The sequence below is a fragment of the Pongo abelii genome, chromosome 16, assembly GCF_028885655.2.
Source record: "Pongo abelii isolate AG06213 chromosome 16, NHGRI_mPonAbe1-v2.0_pri, whole genome shotgun sequence".
NCBI lineage: Eukaryota > Metazoa > Chordata > Mammalia > Primates > Hominidae > Pongo > Pongo abelii.
This window is the reverse complement of record NC_072001.2, coordinates 61127675-61151646: the sequence shown is the minus strand read 5'-3', so window position 1 is coordinate 61151646 and position 23972 is coordinate 61127675. Positions and strand designations below refer to the sequence as shown.

Genomic DNA, 23972 nt, shown 5'->3' with positions numbered 1-23972 from the left:
ATGTTCCATGTGCTGATGAGAAGAATATGTATGCTGCAGCAGTTGAGTGAAACGTTCTATGAACATTTGTTAGAACTACTGGGTCTAGGGTGTAGTTTATCTCCAATATTTCTTTGTTGATTTTCTGTCTGGATGATCTGTCCATTACTGAGACTGGGGTGCTGAAGTCACCTACTACTATTGTATCATAGCCTATCTCTCTTTTTAGATTTATTAGCATTTGCTTTATACAATTGGGGCCTCCTGTGTTGAGGGCATATGTATTTATACTTGTTATACCCTCTTGCTGAATTGACCCTTTATCATTATATAGTAACCTTCCTGTGTTTCTTTTGGTAGCCTTTGATTTGTAGCCTATTTTATCTGATACAAGTATAGCTACTTCTGCTCATTTTTTGGTTTCCAGTTGCATGGAATATCTTTTTCTGCCCTGTCACTTTCAGTCTATGCATGCCTTTCTAGACGAAGTGAGTTTCCTGTGGACAGCATATAGTTGGGTTTTGTTTCCACATTCACTCTGTGTCTTTTAATTGGAGAATTGATAAGCAAAGACTTACTATTGCCATTTTGTTGCTTGTTTTCTGGTGGTTTTGCAGCTCTTCTCTTTTTTTGTTTCTTACTGTCTTCTTCTGTGGTTAAGCAATTTTCTCTGGTAGTATGTTTTAATTTGTTCCTTTATTATTTTCAGTGAATCTATTATATGTTTTTGCATTGTGGTTACCATGATGCTTACAAACCCATGTACTTTAGTATTGCCTACACACAAGGATATCCTCCGACATGTATGTACTATAACCATCAAAATCAGGACATTAACACCAATACATTACTACTGTCTAATCCTCAGGCCCCATTCAAATTTCACCAATTGTCTCAACAATGAATTTTATAACAAAAGAAGCCATTCTAGAATCATGTGATACATCTAATTGTCACGCTTTCTTAGTCTCCTTCAAATGGGAACAGTTTCTTAGTCCTTTCTGGCTTTTCTTGATCTTGACACTTTTTAACATTACAAGCCAATTATTTTCTAGAACGTCTCTCAATTTGTGTTTGTCTGATGTCTTTTCATGGTTCAATTCAGCAAGGACACAATAAATGAGGCAAGATTCTCAGGCTAAGGGTGGAAAGTGAGCTCAAGAACATAGGTGGAAAGACAAGCCCCAGTCCCAAAGAATGGTTTTCTTAGGAAATGAAAGCTATAAATAAGATTTTAAAAATAAATGTTGAGACTGATTACAGGGAAGTTACAGGAGCTTGTGTCCCATGGCCTCATTCTTCATGGCCAAACTTCCTGAAAGACAACTCTGCCTCCACTTCCTCTTCACCCATGCACTCCTGCCCCCACCAATTTAGAGAAGCAATTCCCTCTTTAAAGGTCACCAAGGAATTTATGATTGTAAAATTCCATAGCCTTTTCTCGGTATTCATCCTTCTTGATCTTCCTGCAATAACCACATCATTTTTTTTCTTTAAACAGCTATATTAAGATTAAGATAACATATTTTTTCTTTAAACAGCTATATTGAGATAAGTTTCACCTATTATACAATTTATCAAGTAAAGTGTACAATTTAATGCCTTTTAGTATACCTATAGAATTGTGCATTCATCACCACAATCTGTTTTACAACACTTCAAGGAAACACTGCTCTCCTTAGCTTCCAGTCCCCAATTCCTCCACCTGCTCCCCAGCCCTATCCAACCACTAATCTACTTTCTGTCTCTATGGAACATTTTATATAAATGAATCATATAATATGTGATCTTTTGTGACTGGTTTCTTTCACTTAACATAATGTTTTCAAGCCTCATTCATATTGCAGTATGTATCAATCCTTCATCTTTTTATGGCTAAATAATATTCCATTGTATAGCTATACCATATTTGTTTATCCAGTCATCACTCAATGGACATCTGAGTTGTTTTCACTTTCTGACTATTGCAAACCATGATATTTCTGTTCATGTTAAAATTCTTCCTTCTTTTGGTGTTGACACCATTGTATGTCATCTTACTTTAATGATTTTCTGATAACTTTTGAGGAAAGAAAGAAAGAATGAATGAAAACTAGCTGACCAGCCTGATATTCAGATATCTGCATAATACGGATTCATTTTTCTCTTAGCTCTGTTACATATTCCCTTAATTAGAGGCAAACCGTATTCAGTGATTTGAAGCCTCTGAATTTTTAGATGTTCTTTCCATTTGCCATTCTTGCCAAAGATATCTTTTCATCTTTCATGGACTAAAATATCATACCAAATCTTTGAGACTTATTTCAAATGCTACCAATAATTTTTCCATAATCCTTCAAAACTAATTTTTACTAAATGTTTATGTTATTTGTTTCTGCTACTCCTGTACTCTCTTTCCTACCAAACTGTTAGTCCTTGAGGGCATGGATTATGTCTTCCCTTTGTGTGTCTAAAGCCCCTTGCAAAGTTGATCTATTTGAAATAGGGACCCAATAAATACTTCGAAACTTCTAGGGGAAATCATATAAATTGACTCAATGTTTCAAAAGAATATCTAGATAATTGGGGGAAAGCTATTTGGGGATTCTGACTTATCCAGAATCTGAAACTTCAGTTTTCTTTAAGTTAAGGCACGACCACAGAAAATATGATTATTGTCTTCTGAATAATTCCTATTATATTCCATTTGAGGTAATGACTCATTGTTTTAAATATACTGTGACTCAACACTAATTCTAAGTCAGTATCTATATACATGAAGCAAATGGTGAGTGACTTAAAAAAATAATTGATTCACTAGATTTAGGGGCACATAATTTCCAAAACAGTACTTTTATTGAAAATAAACAACAGCAACAACAAACCAATACAGCCACATACAGCAGATAATGTAAAGTGAAGGAGTTCTACAGTCAACTGAATGGAACTACCACCAAGGTCATGATACGCCTGGGTTTGTGGCAGAGAAAGATTTCTAAGACTGATTTTAAAATAGTAAAAAATACATCGTTATTCATCCACAAAAGACTGCTAACTATAACACCACTTATGAGGTATTCTGGCCTATAAAATTTGAACATAAATCTAATCAAGACTCTAGATCAAACACCCATTTTACATGAAATACAGAAGATAGAGGAACAATTGAAACAAAACTGTAAGTAATCAGCTAAATCCTGAATGTAAACATTCCATAACACAAATAACATTTTTGTTTTTGAACAAATCAATATAAAGAAAATAACAAGAGATTGAGGACTATTTCAAAACAAAAAAAACTTAAGAGATATAACAATAAATGCCACATGTGAACCTTGTTTGGATTCTAATTCCAAAAAATTGACTATAGAAAGACACCTTTAAGACAACAGAGAACATTTGTATATGGACTGGGTTATACATTATATTAAGGAATTTCTCTTAATTATTTTAGATAAAATAATGTTCTGGTGGTAAGTTAGAGATACATACTAAAGTTTTAACATGTGACATAGCTTAATTTTTAGGATTTGCTTTAAAATACTGCAGAAAAAGACCAGGCGCAGTGGCTCACGCCTGTAATCTCAGCACTTTGGTAGGCCGAGGCGGGTGGATCACGAGGTCAGGAGTTCAAGACCAGCCTGGCCAACATGGTGAAACCCCGTCTCTACTAAAACTACAAAAATTAGCCAGGCATGGTGGCAGGTGCCTGTAAGCCCAGCTACTTGGGAGGCTGAGGAAGGAGAATTGCTTGAACCCGGGTGGCAGAGGTTGCAGTGAGCCGAGATTGTGCTACTGCACTCTAGACTGGGTGACAGAGAGAGACTCTGTCTCAAAAAAAAAAAAAAAAAAAAAAAAATTACTGTGGAAAAACAGTGAAGAGAGGTAAAATGCATTTGGTAAACTGTTGACAAGTGTTAAAGCTGGGTAATGGGTACACTGGGGTTTATTATAATTTCACTCTTCTTTTGAGTATGTTTGAAATTTACCATAATAGAAAGTTTTCTTTAAAAAAAGATTACTAATATGAAAAATTTGCATTTAAATGAAATACGCCAAGTACTTACTATGGGTGAGATCCTGTGCTAGGTGTAACATTTTTATACGTGATACTTTACATAATTCTCAGTATAATCCTGGGAGGGAGATACTTCTCTCCTGATTTTATGTATGAGGAAGCCAAGGCTCAGAGAGATTAAAGAATTTACGTGGGCTCACAGAGTTGGTCAACAGTGGAATTAGAATGCAGTCAGCTTTGGATTTAGAATGGCTCTAAATCCAAAGCTCGCAGCTACATCACAGCTATTTCATAATCTTATCAATAATCTGAACATGATTTTAGCCAGATAAATTAAACTCATTATTTTCTTATGTTATTATAGGAAGATAGATCAGAAAAGTGGAAACGAAAAAATTGAGGGATTCACTTTCCATAAGTGGATAAAAATCTTACAAAGAATAAAAAAGTGAAGAAGCAGCAAGTATTACTGATCAAAAGGGACATCAACTTTTGGAAAGGAAAATGTTTTAAGGTAAATAGTAGGACAAGAATGTGTGAAGTTGGTGAATTTTGGGGAAACTTAGAGGAAATCAGATAAGATCATTTTGAAGATTGCTGATAATGAACTGCACTGCCCCATTGCCCTAGTTACACAGCCTCTCCTTACATTATTAATATGTTAGTGAGAAAAGCCACTTGCAAATTAGGTAAAACTTTACCAGGGGCCAACCAACATGTTATCAAGCTACCTCCACCTTGGGAAAGGTCTAGCGAGGAGTTTCAGAAGATTTATGCCATAGACAAAAGATGAGCTCAAAAGAAGATGTACTTGGTTTGTAAATAAAACCAACAATACCATACCAGCAAGTCTGAATGATTTGGTTGCGCAGTTCTGCCAGACCTTCCACTAATGCAGTCATAATCACTTTAAATAAGCTTAGTATTTGTGAATCCACCTTATCCCATAGGCTAAAAATAGACCACTGCTGCATGGGAAGCAATTCCAGCATTGGAACACTTTCTCCTGGTATGACACCCTTTGAATTAATTTAGGTAATCAATAGCTGATAAAAGTTCCTTTGTGTAACCTTAGGCCATTAATAACCAATAACCAGTGTTAGTCTCCTGCCTTAATTGCTAACCCTGCTGATGGCTGCTACCAAGGAGAGTCAAGCCCCCAAAGGTGTTATGACAGGCAGAGGAGTGAGTAATAGAATGATTAGAGTCAGTTGATTAAGCCCACCGCAGGAGTTTGTATCATTATATAAACTTTCTTGCACATGTCAGAGCTGACAGATAGAGAAGATATGAATCAAGGCTTTCCTTGCTCTGTCATCCCATTCTTAGCCATTCCTTCCAATCTTCTTCCTTTTCTTTCTATTCAGGTACTCTAATGACTGCCTTGAAAGAGTCAAATTACAGACGTTTTCAAGTTAAATGATCAGAACCCTTTGAAGTAAAACCATAGGCTGGGCGTGGTGGCTCGTGCCTGTAATCCCAACACTTTAGGAAGCTGAAATGGGAGGATTGCTTGAGGCCAGGAGTTTGAGACCAGCTTGGAAACAGCAATATCCTGTCTTTGCAATTCTTTTTTAAATTAGCTGGGCATGGTGATGCATTCCTGTAGTCCCAGCCATTTGGGAGGCTGAGATGGGAGGATCACTTGAGCCCAGGAGTTCAAGGTTACTAGGAGCTATGATTGCATCACTACATTCCAGCCTGAGCAACAGAGCAAGACCCTAAAAATAAAATAAAACCACAGAAAACATACTGATTACCCTTGGTATTTTCCAGCAGATCCACTTTCTGGGTCCCCCCTGGTTATACGTTGCATATATGCACATAGGACAATGACAAGTTGCACAGGTGTCCTTCAGGGCTGGCTCTACTTTTCACTTATCTTCCCCTAGAACTCAGCAATCCAGCCGAAAAGACAAGAGGATTTTACAAGCCACCATATTTCAACCAGGCGTCTATGCAAATCTCCTCCTGCCACAGACAATATTCTTGGGTGATCCTAGGAAATTATATAACACTAGTGAAAGATCACAGCTCCCACCCAGTAGACACATCAAGATAAAATAGGCTAAATAGACATGTCTGGACTGAATTGTGCCCTTCCCTTCACCTTAGTTCATGTGTTGAAATCCTAACCCCTCTATCTCAGAATGTAACTGTGTTTGGAGACAAGACTTTTAAAGGAGTGACTGAGTTAAAATGAGGCCCTTAGGGTCGCCCTAATCCAATCTGACTGGTCTCCTTATAAGAAGAAGAAATCTGGGCATACAGAGAAATACCAGGGATGTACATGACCAGAGCAAAGACCACGTGAAGAGGCACAAGATGGCAGCCATCTGCAAGCCAATGAGATAAGCCTCAAAAGCAACCAACCTAGCCAACACCTTGATCTTGGACTTTTAGCATGCAGAATTATGAGAAAATAAATTTCTGTTGTTAAGCTGTCCAGACTATGGTATTTTGTTATGGAAGCCCTAGCAAATTAGTACAAGTTATCACTTATTTTGCCTAGTGCCATGATGATCAAAGAGAGAAAGAGAGTCTTCAAGTATTCAAGTATCAGACAATGGGAACCCTTAAATCTTGATTGGAAAATTAGGCTATAAAAGAAAAAAACAGTTATATATACATATATCCACACATACATATACATATAAATGTGTGGTATTAAACTGCCATACTGAGTCCATAATTATTTCTTTATTTAATTTTATTTTATTTAATATTATTATTTGAGACAGAGTCTCGCTCTGTCGCCAAGGCTGGAGTGCAGTGGTGCAATCTCCACTCACTGCAACTTCCACCTCCTGGGTTCAAGAGATTCTCCTGTCTCAGCCTCCCAAGTAGTTGGGATTACAGGCGCCCACCACTACGCCTGGCTAATTTTTGTATTTTTAGTAGAGACAGGGTTTCACCATGTTGGCTGGGCTGGTCTGGAACTCCTGACCTCAGATGATCTACCCGCCTCGGCCTCCCAAAGTGCTGGGATTACAGGTGTGAGCCCCCATGCCCAGCCCATAATTATTTATTTACTGCTGTTAGTTCCCTGGAATTGTGGTAATAACAACAACAACAATAATAATGTCTAATGCTTAAATAGCATTTACTATGTGCCAACTACTATATCCACTTATTTAACCTAAAAGAGAGAGACAGAGAGAAATAGGCACTAGTATTATCCACATTTAAAAAGCAAAGGAACTAAAGCATAGGGAGGTTAAATAATTGCTCCAGGTCACAGAACTAACAAGTGGCAGAGTTAGAATCTGAGCCCAAATACTTGGTTCCAGAATCTGGGTTGTTAAGCATCACGACACCCTGCCAAGTTTTCACGACCTAGTAGAGAAAGATTGAGATCTGGGGTAGACCGTTGCACAGGACTAGCGAAAGCCTGCCCATATTAAAAGACTTAGCAGTTAAGATCTGAACAGTCACCCAACCGTTAGAATATGATTGGTCAGTATGTCACTTTGTGGATAAAAACAAATGCAATGATTATTAACTGTGCAGTTTGCCTTTAATTACTGTCTCTGTAAAGCTATGGCCTAAATCCACTACATTTTCTGGCATATAGCAAAAAGAGTTCTGGATTGGAAAGTCAAAACATCTAGTCTCAAGGCTCTGCTTTATCATTATGAGCCACTTAACCTTGAGGATGTCACTTAACTTAGATTGGGGAAGGTTGTCTTAACTGTAAAATGAAAATAAAAAACAAGACTGTGGACTTGATGTGAGGATTGAGTAAGATAATGAGTAAGATTCTGGTAGAGAGAAATTGCTCAATAAATTCCAGAAAAGTTGAATAAAACATCCTACTAAGATGAAAAAGAATGCATGACAATGAATTAATATTTTATTGCCAACGATTCTAAAATTAGAGATGAGTCTAACATTTGGTAGGAAGAATAAAACATAAATGAGGTGGAGGAAAATTTTAAATCATTTTCTTTTTGGCCTGCATCACTTTCCTAAATATCCCTTACATGTTTGCACTCTACCATGTATACCAGACAATTGGTAGCAATCGAAGAGTCCTGCTCTAGGTGGTGAAGGCTATCATACAATTAACACTACTTTATGCAACTAAATAATTTGTATTAATAAATACATGGTTATTCCTTCAGTATTTACAATCATCTTTGGTGTCAAATAGTATGCAGTAATGTCAAAGGCATGTGAACCAGAACAGCTCCATCGTGAATAGGAGTTGGGTAAAATAAGGCTGAAACCTACTGGGCTGCATTCCCAGACAGTTAAGGCATTCTAAGTCACAGGTTAAGATAGGAAGTCAGCGCAAAACACAGGTCATAAAGACCTTGCTGGTAAAACAGTTTGCAGTAAAGGAGCCGGCCAAAACCCACCAAAACCAAGATGGCTACGAGAGTGACCTCTGGTCGTCCTCGCTACTGCACTCCCACCAGCACCACGACAGTTTATATATACCATGACAATGTCAGCAACTTACCCTATATGGTCTAAAAAGGGGAGGCATAAATAATCCACCGCTTGTTTAGCATATCATCAAAAAATAACCATAAAAATGAGTAACCAGCAGCCCTCGGGGCTGCTTTGTCTATAGAGTAGCCAGTCTTTTATTCATTTACTTTCTTAATAAACTTGCTTTCACTTTGCACTGCAGACTCGCCCTGAATTCTTTATTGCGTGAGATCTAAGAACCTTCTCTTGGGGTCTGAATCGGGACCCCGGTCATGTAATAGTATTAGCTATACTATAGAACTCCAGGACTAAGTCACCCTCTGAACCCGGATTCTGATGAGCTAGATGAAGCAGAAAGTCTAGATAATGAGAATGACATCATGACCTTCAAACATGGAGAGAAGAAAAGGAGAAAGAAACCGATTAAGAGGAGCAGGATTTTTGCCACTAGACATCATTAGGGAGGAATGAGGGCATCAATAGACAATAGACTCTGAAAGTCTAGGATCTGGATATAAGGGAGCAGAAGAAAAGGATGATTCTCCACAGTGGGGAGTGGTAGAGAATCAGCTCAAGCATTTTGCCTCTCACTTTTTTGGTTACATGAAGGTAAAAGAGTTACAAAACAAAACTGAAATTAAGAAAATATTCCTTAAAAATGGAAATTGCTTTCCTGCCCTACCATCCCTCCTGCATGGCCTGGATAACTCTGACAGCCTCCTCGTGGTTTCCCAGCCCCTAAGCAGCCCTTCCCCCACCACCTATTTCCATATTGCACCAGGCCTGTCTTTCTCATTTGCAATTCTTAGGCCATTCCCTGATTAAAAAAAAACGAAAAACAAAACAAAAAAAACACCTTCACTTGTTTCTCAATGTTTCTTAGTTTTAATTTATAAAGAAAAAAATTATTTCTCCCAGCAAGCAACTCCTTGACATGACTTGTATCTGTTATTTTATTGCTGCGTAAAAAATTACCCCCACAGTTAGTGGCTTCAAACAGCAATAGTCACTTATTACCTCTCATGTTTACTGTGGGTAGACATTAGGGAAGAATACAGCAGGGATGACTTGTTACTGCTCTGCGATGTCTGAAGCCCTGCAAGAACACCTCACCTCTAGATGAAGGAATGTAAGCTCCATACTGTGGGATGGAATGTGTATCCATGAGGCCATCTTTGGAAAATACAGTCTGTTACATTACCTACTTACCAGCCTACCTTTTAATCATCATTTCCATCTATTCTTTACCATTCATTCTACTCTCTTTCCATATGGATCATCTGTTGTTTTTTTTTCTTTGAACATGATAAACTTTTCCAAGTCTCTGTTCTCTTGTATATGCGGCTTCCTTCACCCTGTTAACACCCAAGTGAAAACCTTCTTATGCTTCAAGTTCAAATTCAATTGTAGCCTCTCTGTAGAGCCTCGTCCTGGCCCAGAGGTTAACTATGCCCTCCCCTAGGCTCCTATCTATGTTATGGATATCTCCATCATACCATGTTATCTCTTAGAATTCTTATCCTCACCAGACTGGGCAACTTAAAGGGAAGGACCGGGCCTTGTTCATTTTTCTACGAATTCCCCTTATTCTCCCCTGAATGCCAAATATTGAACACAGTGCTTTATACAGGTACTGCTCATTAAATGTGTGTTGAATGGCTGAACAAAATTTTAAGGCAATCTTCGGAAAAATATAATTTCAAGGGCAAGTTGGGATTCTTGCTCTCCTATTACAAATATTTTTTCACTGCTACTGTTATCTGAAATACTTTATTCTTTTGGGCCTTATATTAATACTTAAGACAGAGTGGGGGGAAAGGCTGGAGAGAACAAATACTGAGCCCAGCAAAACCGTTTTCAGTCAAAGTATGGATGACAACCGCAGAGACATTTCTATGGCTCTAGGGAAGAAAGGGCTGAGCACAGGAGACTCTGGGGGAAGAAGAGGTGAGACCACTCACGAAAGGAGATAGAAAGCAAAAAGGGAAGGCTGGAAGCACCAGGGATAAGTACTGCTGGGCTCACAAATTTGCCCTTAGGCAGATCTTGCTCGTCTTCAGCTGTCTCTGGACAAATAGAAGCTGGATGCAAAAGTACCCCAGGCTCTGCTTGATTCTGGTTCCTCAGTGGCAACACACTCCAGGATTTCCCCCCCTTCTCCTTCCTTTCTTCCTTCCCACTGCTCAAGAGTTGCAGCTGTTGTGGACCCATAGGGCTGAAGGAGTGGGAGGGAGGCACTCCACTGCCAGGATCCCACACTCCCAGGAGCCCCAGGGTGAATCTCAGATGGGGCTCTGGCACAGACACCGGTGAGATGATGATAAGGTCTACAGTTTCATCCACAGCTATTCTGCCTTCCAGTCTCTCCATTCTGATTCTGGCCCTAATTTTCTGGACTTCTGTAACTGATGTGTCTCCCAGGATCTGAGTTTCCTCATCTGTCATAAAAGGTGATGGGCTCCATCAGTGCTTCCCCAAACTGCCTGAGCAAAGTGATCCCCTGGGGGATTTCAAGTCGTTAAAGACACGGAATCCTGGGCTGTTCCTTGGAGAGTGATCCAGCAGGCCCAGGAGGAACCTGGGGATCTCTTTCATTTGCAAGTGATGGCATAAGTTTGGGAAAGCCTGGAAAAGATGACCTCTAAGTCCCTGGTTGGACTTGATCGAATTACCTGCTTTCAAATGGTCTCTTTCGGCACCATAAAGGGTGGACTGAAGTCGGTCAAGTCCAGAAGCAGTAAGAACAAATTATTCCAATAGTCCAGACATCCTTTTCTCCCATCAGTGGCTCAGAGCATTCTTGTTTCTCATATCCCACAGGAACTGATCTGGTGCCATTTAACTTTAACTGAAATTCATTCTCATCAGTACATAACTTTGCAGAGCTGCATATGCTACTCAAGAGATGCAGAGGACCACAGCCAAAGCAGTAGAATTACTGGAGAGAAGGGACTCCATAGGGGGAATGATAGTGAAACAGAAGATGCAGGACTTGATGAGGAGAGGGTTAACAGAGACCACTTTGTATCTTGCAGGGTGTTATAGCCACTGCAGTGTGAGTGAGCACCTTCAGGCGTCTCACAACCCTTTCTTTTTCATCACCTTCTTCCTCTTCCTATAGTTCTACGAATTTCTCCCATGCCTAAGGATCCTTCGATTTCATGCACAGACCTTTTGGAACTTTTTCTGCTTTTACCTAGCTGTTTACAATGTTGAATGACAGTGCCTTACACATCACACTTCTCTAGGACTTGCTACCGTCTAACACCTGTAATACTGCAGTGTAAACAGGAGACAGAGAGAGCATGTGAACTGATTTGCTCCAGCTCCCTCTTCTGCCTAAACAAATTTCTTAGCTTGTCATCTGGGCTGGCTTATGTCCTAGGTTTTCCTCCACAGGTGTGCCACACTGTATCCAAACTTTTCTTTTCCAAAATTTGCCCCAGTCTTCCGACCAATACACTAGTCTTGCCTATATCCCTTCCTCTCTATCATGCGGGTCCAGGTAAATGCCTTCTGATCCCCATGGGGACATACCACTTTCTCTTTTGGCTCTCCATAGCATTGCACATCTATTTAGGAAAAGACCATCACTGTGTTCCCTGCTGGCCTGCACAGAGAGCTCCTTGATGTGAAACAATGGTTTATGCATCTTTATACTTTGCATTCTCTAACAGTGCTGTGGTTGTTTTTGTTGGACGATGAAGACGTAACGTAATAATAATTTCTCACCTATCCTACAACTTGTTTAGCTCAACTGTGCGCTGACTCTTTATTCCACAGTTTTGTGAGTAGCTTTGCAACATAGATATTTTCCTTTCGTAGTTAGTTAAAAAAAAGATCCTCTAATATAAACTTTCACATACTCTTATGGAAATATGCTGATATTAACATTGACATTTTCTATTGGAAGTGACAATTTCTCTTGGGAAGTTGGGGACGTTTACAGTGGTTCAACATACTGAGTAAGAGAATAACCAGGAATTGAGTTTTGGTTTCCTGGGTCCTGATCCAGTGTCCTTTCAATTATTTAATAAGGTAAACAAACAAAAAATTATTGTGATACAGAAAACATCAATAATGTTGACACAGCCTGTTAACAATACATGAAAACCACTTAAAAATGAAGATCCAATTAATGTGCTGAGTTCAAATTCAAACATGTTTCTGGAACTACTTTGCATATCTTTTCAGAGAGAACTTAAAAAATATTGTTGGCCCTCCTTATCCATGGATTCTGCATCTGTGGATTCAGCCAACCTTGAACGGAAAATATTCTGCAAAACAAAAAAGGATGGTTGTGTCTGTCTTGTCTTGTTTTTGTCTTTCTTGTCTTGTCTTGTCTTTTTCTTTTTTCTTTTCTTGAGACAGAATCTCACTCAGTTGCCCAGGCTGGAGGTGCAGTGGCACACTCACGGCTCACTGCAGCCTCAACCTCCTGGGCCCAAGTGATCCTCCCACCTCAGGCTCCCTGGTAGTTGGGATTACAGGCATACCCACTATGCTCGGCTAATTTGTGTATTTTTGGTAGAGACAGGGTTTGCCATGTTGCCCAGGCTAGTGTCTGTTTTTTCTTGTTATTATTCCCTAAACAATAGAGTAAAACAACTCTTTACATAGCACTTACATTGGGTTAGGTATTATAAGGAATCTAAAGATGATTTCAAGTATGCAGAAGGATGTGCATAGGTTTTATGCAAATACTATGCTAATTTCTATCAGGGACTTGAGCATCCATGAATTTTGGTATCACTGGTCCTGGAACCAATCCCCTATGGATACCTAGGGACAACTGTATGCAGGAGGGTTATTATAGGACAGTCAACAAAGGAAAACAGTGCCAACTGATTATTTCTGAAAAGGTACATGGAATCAGGATACAAAGAAACATCAGTCTCTTGAGCCTACAGAGAAAAGCAACTCCTTTTATCTAGGCCTACTCCTAATATTTGTGGGGGAAAAAAAAACAAATGGAGACCCAGAAACCAGACATTTAAATATTTTACAATCTTAAACTAAACTTAAAAACTGTTAAATATAATGTCCTCTTCTGCTTTGACAAATAGAGCTTCATGTTGGCAAAATGTTTAAATATGTAAAACTATACTTTTTACTTGACTGAAAACAAAATATCAAGACTGCTGAATTTAATTATGACTGTGTATGTCCCATTGTTCTGCTGATGTGCCAGCAATGTTAGGGTAAGTAATAAAATAAACATATATGTAACTCATAAATTACATATTTATCTGATAAAATGCAATTGTTGCATTTATTTCATCAAATCACAATATTGTTATAATCAACGTTTTCACATAGTTTGGTGATATTGACAGTAATACTTTAAAGGATCTTTAAAAAATGAATTATATTTGAAGTATACAAATATGAATATATTTTCATCAGCAATGTGAATTAAAAATAGAAACATATTATTTCTCTTAGTTTTTAAAGTTATTTTTTCTAAAATATTTAAAATTTTTATTAAAATTAAAAGGCAAAATAGAAATTAAAATTAATGAGTACCAAACTTTTAAATACAATTATTAAAATGTTATTTATTCAGTTTTTTAAAATGTAAGTACTTCTTTTAAACATTTTTGTAAGAATAAAACTATTAGCAATTCTAGGGTTTAATGTGTAACCTAGTTGCCAATGTAAAAGGTCAAATTCACACATGTTATGTCTAGATCTACATATATAAAAATGTAAGAATATTTTATTGTTTAATATTGCAGAATATTCCTCAGTCACCACACAGAGCTATTGAGAAGACCATGTTAATTTGAGACTACCCCAGAAACCATCAACTAAAACACAAAGAGAAGCAAGAAAATCTAGACACTCAGCATGGCACCTCTGAGAAACAGTTCTCCCACTCTGGAAGAATTGGGTACATTCATGCTATCTGAGAGGAAGGATGTGATAAGTTCATTAATGTGTCTTTCACCTTCGTACTCGCACTGCTCAAATGGTGACACCCCACACTCTAATGATGCCAGCTGCTTGACACACTGATCTTCCCAGTATTCCCTGCAAAGGATGCTGTCTTTCTTTTTCTGAACACAGGACCAGAGATGAGGAAGAGCACTTCCTTGGGGCCTCAACAGTGTTAGTTGTGACAGTGATTGTTTAGGGTTAGAGATGATGCACGCATCTGAAACAGCCTGTGTCAGATTGCAAGTGACAGAGGGTCCCATGTATTCCTTATTAAATTTGCTTTTTGTGTATTTATAACTGCAGGGCCCTTTATGGCATGAGTACCAGGGCGGACACACTTCCTACTCAGGTGCTACTACTTATACCTTCCCCTGCCAGTCCCCCTGAGCACACCAGGTGCCATGTTTTTTTGTCTTTTGTTTTCATTGCCTGTGCTCCTTACTTCTAGTGAGAGCAGCATGGAGAAGATTTACTAACATGTGTACTTTTTTTTTTAATAGATACTGAAAAGGGTAAAACACAGTTAAAACACAGTAAATCTAATCTTGTGGGCATAGGTGTATTTGTAAAGTCAATTATGAAGACTTTTATTATGACAACCAAATTGCAAATTTCTTCAGCCATAAGAAGAATTTATGTTTTCTTTTTCATAACCCCAGGGTATCTAGCCAGTGCTAAGCACATAAGAGGCCCTCAATATCAAACACATGAATATAGCAGTAATTCATATTTTAGAATGTTTGATGAAGTGCACTTGACACAAGGATACTGGCACTTTGCATCTGTATAATTCATGGTAAGAAATGTAGTCTTTTTATAATCAAAGTGTCATCTTGAACGTAAGGAGTGTAAAAATCAACAACAACAAACTTTTCATGCCTCAGTAGAGCAGCACATACATGACCTCAAATCCTCTTTCTGTCACATTGCAGACATCAAGCCAAAGTGACTTGTTCAACTTCTGTTTTGATGTCGAAGATATCACATACTTTGAAAATGATTTCTGATTATTTTCCCCATAGTCTTGCCATCTTTAAAAATAGTTTTTCAAGTGAATTCTAGCTCTCACCCAACTTTCCTGAAGTGGGTGGCTTTTTATAATTACTAAAAATGACTATTTCTTTATAACCAGGGAAATAAAAAGCCAGAATTTTAATAACTGATTATATTACATAAATTCATTTTAGATCTCTGAATTATCTAGATTCTAAAAATCACTGACCATAGAACATTAAATTATTGAAAGTATGTCTGGACATATCTTTAAATCATGAAATCAAGTGAGTTTTGGAGTGATCCTAAGGTATACTAAACATTTTGTTTAGTTTGTGATATTAATTTTCTCATTTAGTTTTTTTCTCAAGCATCTGTTATGAAAAACACAAGTTAGGAAAAACTCCATAATCTGGAGTGACCATCTAGATTTGTACATTTTTATACTAAAAAATGTCTTCAGATGTGTTTTTTTTTTCCTTTGCAATTTTGAATTTCGTATTCCTCTACAAGGGCAGGTTTCTCTGGACAACATATTGACTTTCCTATCTTGGCAGGTCCGTAAAACTCCTTAAGAGCAGAAATGTTAAAACGGAAAATTCAAGCTATTTAAGTTATAGAACAGACTCTTTCCTTTCTTCAGAGCAGAAAAGTTTCAGTCATGTCAACTGGCAGGCAGACGTTGCCCTAGTGCTGCCTCCATATTCATTAGCCCATAATGAATCTATTAATTGAATATGTAAGTTTGGCTAATTAGATGTAAGACATTACTTCAGATTTAAAGGGTAATAATAAAAAATTTAAACTGCAACACCAGATCAAGCATTTAAGAGCTGATAAATGTGAACTGGAAAGTGCACAATTCCAATATAAATTAGCTAATTGTCTCTGTTAATTTAGGTGAAATACATTAGCAGAAAGGTCAATCCATTTGAGGCTGGATATGTTTTTCAAATACTAAATTGAAAATAGCAAATCAAAGAGCACTACAAAGTGGGAAGGCACAGAATCCATTTGCCCAATCCAGAGGTTTAGAGTGGATTCAAGTAACCCCACATGGTTAACCTTCTGGGGGTTAAACAGTGGTTCTCAAACCAGACGGTGCCTTACTAGACATCAGAAAGTTTGTTTAAAATATCAATCCCTTAGGCTCCCTCTTAAACTAATTGCAATCTCTGGAGGTGCGACCAGGCATCCGTATTTTGTAAAGCTCCCTAAATTACAGTTGGAACCTGGTTTGAAAACCACTGGTCTATTCCATGACTGTCTGATCCCCTGACTAAACAAGAGTAGGTGGCAACATCTCTCTACAGTAGGTGTGTACGCACTAGAAACATGACATAATGTTATATATAATGCTCTTAATGGAAAAAAAATAAGCTGCCCTTGTTTTCACCTCTATTATCTCTTCTGGCTAGGTCTATACCAAAGGGTATTATACTTGAGATCATATAACTTGAATTTGGGAAGTGGGAGGTAATCTCAGCTCCAAGTATTTGCTTTTGGAAATTCTAATTTTACAAATTGCTAATTTGGTAGATACCATCAGTTACCTTTACACTAAAAAATGTCAAAGAAGTTCTTTGTTGGGCTATGCTCTGGAAAATGTTCTGTTTATCTTTTGTGTCACATGTTCTTCTGAGCACCTAGAAGATTATAAATGCCCATGGGAGGCCCCCCAAAAAATATTTGTGCATGGGTTGTGAGTTGTGAATGGGCTGTCCCCTTTTAGATATCCTCTTTCACTCTCATTCTACACTGGATATTCTGACTTCTTTCCTGTCTCATATGATCTGTGAATATTTTCACAGATTTGGTTACTGTCATTCCACCCTCACTGTGAATTTGAGGGTAGGGTTGTGCCACAAACTTCCGTTGTGTTCTTCATAGACTCTTTGTCAATGCTTGGCACATAGTATATGCTCAATGAATATTTGTTCAATTGAACTTAGATGACTGACTGACAGAGAAAAAAAATCCAGGTTTAGGAACTGCAGTCAGGAAGACACAGATGCTCTGAAAGTGGGATTATGCAGCCTGAAGCAAGACCCCTCCTTGCCATTTGGCGGTAGATGTCCAAATTGGGTACCTATTCCAGCCCTAAATGCCTCCCAGTTTTACTCTATGCCTTTCACACAGCAAACTGTTTGGTTGAAACAAAAGAGGCTGCCATGCCTCCTCTGTTGTCAGGACATCTAAAGTGTTCCTCGTTATCTTTTCAGTGGCCCATTTCAGCTTGTAAAAAGAGAGAGACAGTTCACTTAGCCTCATTTTCTAATGAATATAAACACAGATCCCTGCCCCGAATAGTGCCCAAAGTTCATGTGAGAATTCCTTATGTCAAAGATCCTGTGAGTTGAGTGGCTGTATAAGCGTAGACGCACTTGGGGAGGAAGCTTAGGAATCGGAGGGTCCTATGTTAAGTATTACGCTGATGCAAAAGTAATTGAGGCCTTTGCCACTAGTTTTAAATGGCAAAACTCGCAATTACTTTTGCACCAACCAAATAATAACAGGAGTTATTTATAGAATTGATGAATTTTAGAAGGGTAAAAGGAAAAAGGAAAGCTAAGAAATGTGAAATAAAGAAAAAAGCAGACAACTTAGTTACACGCCAAGTACTTAACTGAGCGAGAAGAGAAATTAATTCTGGAATCTATTAACACTTCTTCCTCACCCACATGATAAAAACAGTAGCCTCCAATCTGAGACACGCTCATGCAACTTCCTCTGTGACAGAGTGCTCTGAACACTATGTGAGTGGGACCATAGTGTTCTCAGTATTGCACTTTCTATGGTAAATTTGGCTAAGAAACGCTTTTGTTCTTTTCCTGTAAGTCAAAAGAAAGTCCTCCTAAACTAACTAAAATCTAAAATTTGTCTGACTCTAGGAGATTTTTTTCTCCAGATAAATTCAAATTAAATGATAACATCTCTTAAGGATTTCTCACCAGTATCAGATAAAAATACATTGAATCCAAGCTATTTGAATGGACAATACTCACTTGCACATACACACCATCAGCTGCAGGGGGCGCCAATGCCTTTTCCCTCAGGCCCTTCAGAAAGGTCGGTGTAGCTGGAATTTTAATTTCTTCCTGTGTCTGTTAAGTGTGATTATTGATGAAGTACTGAGCTCATCCCAGTACCCAAATTGAAGCTTCTCGAACATATACGAAATGGAATTGGGCTTTACAACAAAGGCAAATCTAGTTCCCATGTTTAAAATAGTCTCCTGGGGTCCCTGAAAAGTAGAGGATGTATTTTAAAAGAAAAGAACTGTGTTTTGTATCAAAACATAGTTTTTTGAGTCATAACCAATTAGGACTCTACTCCCTGCAACTCCAAATACCTCTTCTCATAGAATATAGTGACCAGAGGCCACATCAAGGAATGAGGAACTTAATATCTAGAGAATTTTTATGGTTAATAAATACCACAGTCTCAGCCTCTTTTCTTCTGGATGTTAGAAGGAAAAGGATAATTAAATGAGAGTTTAGATCTCACATAAAAAGTTAATATACAGGTTAAATAAAAATATAAGTGGATTTATTTTATAGAAGTTTTCATAATGGGTCCCAAATACTTCATTAAGCATTTCTGGATAAAAATATGTAAAGCTCTTTATAAGCTTTTGTTAATAAATTAAATACCATTTCTCTATAAATATATGTTGCATTAAGCTTTCCTGTTAGAATTTTCAGGAAAGATTTCAAATAAAGTGGCCAGGCATATCCCATTTGAGATGAATGAGATCATTAGGAAACACTTATATCTGAAATAAGCACTGAGATCATTCTGCATACAACCTAAGGGCCCTAATTTTTTAAATATTTCAAACAATGTGCCTCTTTCAAATCATTAGATGTAGAGACATTTAAGGAACTGATTCAATTAGCCCAGAAGAGGGGAATGCTATAATGTGTGATTTATTTTTGAAGATAAATTAAAATGCAAGTGTATGTTAGGAAAGGTAGGCTGTCATCATGGTTAGTAATGGGAACAGGAAAGCAATTAAGCAGGGCCACCTGAGGCTGAAATAGCCCCTAAACATAGAAGCTTGACGTTCAAGCTGGACATTCGGTTACTGTCAAAATCAAAAGTGTATCTTCTTTGAGAGGGATCTTTGAGCTGCATTTAGTTCCCTTCATTGATTTCTAAAGCATAGTTCTCAACTTAACAAATACTTTCCTCCCCTTAACTGCAACTAACAAGAAACCTAAATTGTTATGGTTTCATAACTTAAAGCCAAACTTCACATAAAGCTGATGCCTTAAAATTACAACTTTGCATTCTATTATTTAGGTGAGGAAATATGAGGCAAGAATTTATTTTTCTCCTCTGCAACTCCAGGATATTGGCTCCACCAGGCCTAATAAATTGTTTTCATAAGGAAATAAATAGAGCATGCTGCAGCTTAGGTTCCCTTATGCAAGGGGTTTCAAACAAGATGTACCCTAAGCAATAAATAATTACAGAATTGGGGGTGGGGTGGGAGGAGAAACACTGTAAAGGTGGGAAAAAAACAGTTTCTTAGCCAAATTGGGGGGAAAAGACTGAAATTCAAATTGTTAGAAATCTGAAGGTAGTTGACTGTCTTTTTATTTTTAGAGACAGGGTCTCACTCCATCACCCAGGCTGGAGTGCAGTAGTGTGATCATAGCTCACCATAACCTTAAACTCCTGCTTCAAGCGATTCTCCTCCTTCAGCCTCCTGAGTAGCTAGGGCTATAGGAATGCACCACCACGCCTGGATATTTTTTTTTTTTGGTAGAGGCAGGGTCTTGCTATGTTGTCCAGACTTGTCTTGAACTCGTAGCCTCAAGCAATCCTCCCACCTTGGCCTAATTACAGGTGTAAACCACCACATCTGCCCAAAGACTGTCTTCTTAACTATTGTGAAATCTGTGGAGCATATGAGAAAACACTAAAACAAGATGATAAAAGAAAGAGAAGAGGAAATAAGAATGTGAGAAGAGGTGTTAAGGCAGCCTTGAAAGTAATAGCCATGTAAATCTTACAAACTGAAACCAAGAAGATGAACACCAAAGAAGCATTTATAATTCACTGTTCTTTTCCGCTAAATCTTGTCCCTACCTTGATTTAAAAAGCTTGAACAACGGCCGGGCATGGTGGCTCATGCCTATAATCCCAGCACTTCGGGAGTCCGAGGAGGGTGGATCACTTAAGGTTAAGAGTTTGAGACCAGTCTGACCAACATGGTGAAACTCCATCTCCACTAAAAATACAAAAATTAGCTAGGCATGGTGGCGGGTGCCTGTAATCCTAGCTACTCAGGAGGCAGAAGCAGGAGAATCGCTTGAACCCAGGAGGCAGAGGTTACAGTGAGCCGTGATCATGCCATTGCACTCCAGCCTTGGTGACAGTCTCAAAAAAAAAAAAAAAAAAAGGGACGGGGGCTTGAACAAAAAGTGGCTGCTGTCAAGAGCTGAATATAGACAAAATATATATATTTTTTGGCTGGATACAGTGGCTGATGCCTGTAATCCCAGCACTTTAGGAGGCCGAGGTGGGTGAATCATGAGGTCAGGCGTTCGAGATCAGCCTGGCTGACATAGTGAAATCCTGTCTCTACTAAAAACACAAAAAATTAGCTGGGCGTGGTGGCGGATACCTGTAATCCCAGCTACCTGGGAGGCTGAGGCAGGAGAATCGCTTGAACCTGGGAGGCGGAGGTTGCAGTGAGCCGAGATGACACCATTGCACTCCCGGATGACAGTGTGAGACTCTGTCTCAAAAAAAAAAAAAAAAAAAACCCATGAGGAAAAGCAAAACAAAATTTAAGATCAAGAGGAGAAAATGTTCTTTAATCAGGGAGTGAAGGAAGTTACTTTCACTTACGGTGGAAGTTGTGAAAAGTGCTCTGTCTTTTGCTCAAATCAACCAACAAAAATTCTTGTTAAATAGTTGTTATGTGTTCTACGCTGTTTTAGGAACTGAGGAAGGCACAAGGGAAACAGGCTGGAGTGCAAGATCTCGTCTCACTACAACCTCCACCTCCTGGGTTCAAGCGATTCTCCTGCCTTAGCCTCCTGAGTAGTTAGAATTACAGGCGCCTGCCACCAGGCCCAGCTAATTTTTGTATTTTTAGTAGAGATGGGGTTTCACCATGTTGGTTAGGCTGGTCTCGAACTCCTGACCTCAAGTGATCCACCCGCCTCGGCCTCCCAAACTTTTGGGATTACAGGCGTGAGCCACCGTGCCCAGCCTCTATACCTTTTCTGTAGTGTTCTTTTCGCTCTTGGTGAAGCCTCCCTTCTCCCTTAAGACCCAGGCCAAAGGTCAACTTTCCCAGGGAGTAGGCGTCCTCCTTGGCGGAGCACTCAGCTCATGTTGTTATGGCTCTTTTTCATGTTTTCCTCACAGCCTCTCATAACTAGTGATAAGTTTTTCCACAGGTATCACTGTTCCCCCTTGCTGGAACCTTCTCTTTCTCCCCAATGAACTCTAAGATTTTACTTATTTCTCAATTGTATCTCTAACCTTCTAAGGCTTTGATAAAAGTATATCTTACGAGCATACACTGTTACTAAGTCATAATTTTTGGTCATAGAAATTCCCTGAGTAGAGAGCCCTCAACCGTCCAAACTAAGGTCTGTAGTTTCTCCATGAAAACAATTCACCCAGGTCACTTTGGGTTCTGAGAGGCTGGAACTTATTTCTGTAAACCTAATACTAAAATGAAATATTTTTGTCTGTTTTCACTATTGCTTAGCATCTGAGCGCTGAGGATTAGGCAGTTTTCGTTACTGAAAGTACCTAAAGAAAGATGTTTTCTGGCTGATGCTTAATGTTTTCTTAACGCCCAAGAAATGGGACTCCAGAGGCTCTGAAAATGGCATTTAAGATGAGAATCAGGCCGGGCGCAGTGGCTCATGCCTATAATCTCAGCACTTTGGGAGGCTGAGGTGGTAGGGTCACTTGAGCCCACTTCAAGATCACAGTGAGCTATGATGGCGCCACTGCATTCCAGCCTGAGTGAAGGAGTGAGACCCTGTCTCTTCAAACGAAACAAAAAGATCAGAAAGTGTTGCTTGGTAGTGTAGAAAAAGCGTTTATCAACACTGTAGGCCCCTGTCAAGCTTACATTTGGAGTGAGGAGTAAGGAAGGGAAGGGACTTATGCAGGTCTTTCCATGTGGCCTTGATTTAGTCCACGGAGTCCAAAGCCCATTCTGAGGCAGGGTCTCTAGGTTCTTGGTTTACACCTGCAGGCTGACCCACAAACTAGAGGGCAGCTTGTTGGACTTTGGAAACACTTAAATTAGGGGGGAGATGGAAGCTCAATCCCAAAGGGACAGTAAGATGAGCCTAAGGTCTGGCGGGACGATAGCTCTTAGCGTGTAAGGAACAACAGAAAAAACAAAATAGTGTTTCTGTCGGTGTGCTGGGTGAGGAGGGGAAACAGCCGGAAGAGGAGATCCGAGAAGAACTGAAGGAGCCCACGAAGCACGCAGCTCCTCGGAGGAGCCGGGGATGATCACGGCCCATATCCTCCCGCCACAGCGCAAGCCGCCCGGGCGGTCCCGGCCGGCAGAGGGCAGCAACTGGGCGGGCGACGCCTGGCAAGGGCCGCCCCGCGCTGACCCGCTCGCAGGGATCCTCATTCTGAGCGCGGGGCGAGGGGGACTCGCACCCACCGCCACCTCTCCCTGACCCTCTGGCCACCACGCACCTCGGCCCGGCTGAGGGGAGTCGGGGGGTCGGGGGAGGGGGCGTAGCTGCCGAGAGCCTGGCGCCCCTGCCCGGAGGAGGAGAACGGAGGACGCCCTCCCGGGTCTCCGGAAAAGAAGGGGGACGGGGTTCGGTGGGCCCTGGGACGGGGATGGGAGGGAACGTGGGCGACCTGGGAGCCGCCCTCCGCAGCCTGGACTTTCCTGGCCTCTTTCCACTCCGAGGCACGACCGGGCCGCTCCGGTCTCCGCCAGCCCCTGCCAGCTCCGCTTCCGGGGGCCACGACCCCCGCTCGACTTCGGCCGCAGTGCGCCTCCCGCCGACTCTGACCCAGGGACCGGGAGACCAAGTCCGGCTGGCCGAGGCCCGCGGGCCGCGGCGCAAGTTCACGCTCCCGCCGTCGAGGACTGTAGAGGCAGCGTGGGCGTGGGCTGGTCCCCGCGGCCGGGGGGCGGGAGCGTCGGGCGGAAGCGTCGGGCGGACTTGACCGTGGGCGCCAAGCGTCCCGGCCGCGCGGCGCGGGCTTTATGTAAATGGAGGCTGCGCCGGGCGTCCTAGGTAGGATGGACCAGCCCCCCGCGCCTAGGCCCTCACGTCCAATAAGAAGAGCCCCAGCTTGACACCTGCCTATATACAGGCGAGCGCGCCCCCGGGCCGCGGACCGCGCGCACAGCCCGCACTGCCCCACGCCGCGGGCTAGGGACACCCGGCCCGCCACCATGACTTCCAGCAAGATAGAGATGCCCGGAGAGGTGAAGGCCGACCCCGCCGCCCTCATGGCGTCCTTGCACCTCCTGCCGTCGCCCACGCCCAACCTCGAAATCAAGTACACCAAGGTAAGCGGCCGCCCAGCGCCCCTCGTCCACGGAGACTTTCTAGAACCTTCTTTGGTCTCCCCGATCTCTTCAGCGGGGGGCCGGGGTTGCCGGGGC

At 40.5% G+C, this 23972-nt stretch overlaps 1 protein-coding gene across 3 annotated transcripts in view; it reads left to right on the top strand.

Moving 5' to 3' along the window:
* ALDH1A2 (aldehyde dehydrogenase 1 family member A2) overlaps positions 1-23972 on the top strand; it is a 159595-nt gene that overhangs the window by 18139 nt on the left and 117484 nt on the right. The window contains exon 1 of one of the 3 annotated variants that reach the window (XM_009249869.4): positions 22414-23876. The exons of 1 other annotated variant lie outside the window; for it this stretch is intronic. In XM_009249869.4, the coding sequence (XP_009248144.1) occupies positions 23760-23876 (117 nt within the window). In that variant the 5' untranslated portion in view covers positions 22414-23759. 3 annotated transcript variants of the gene reach the window in all.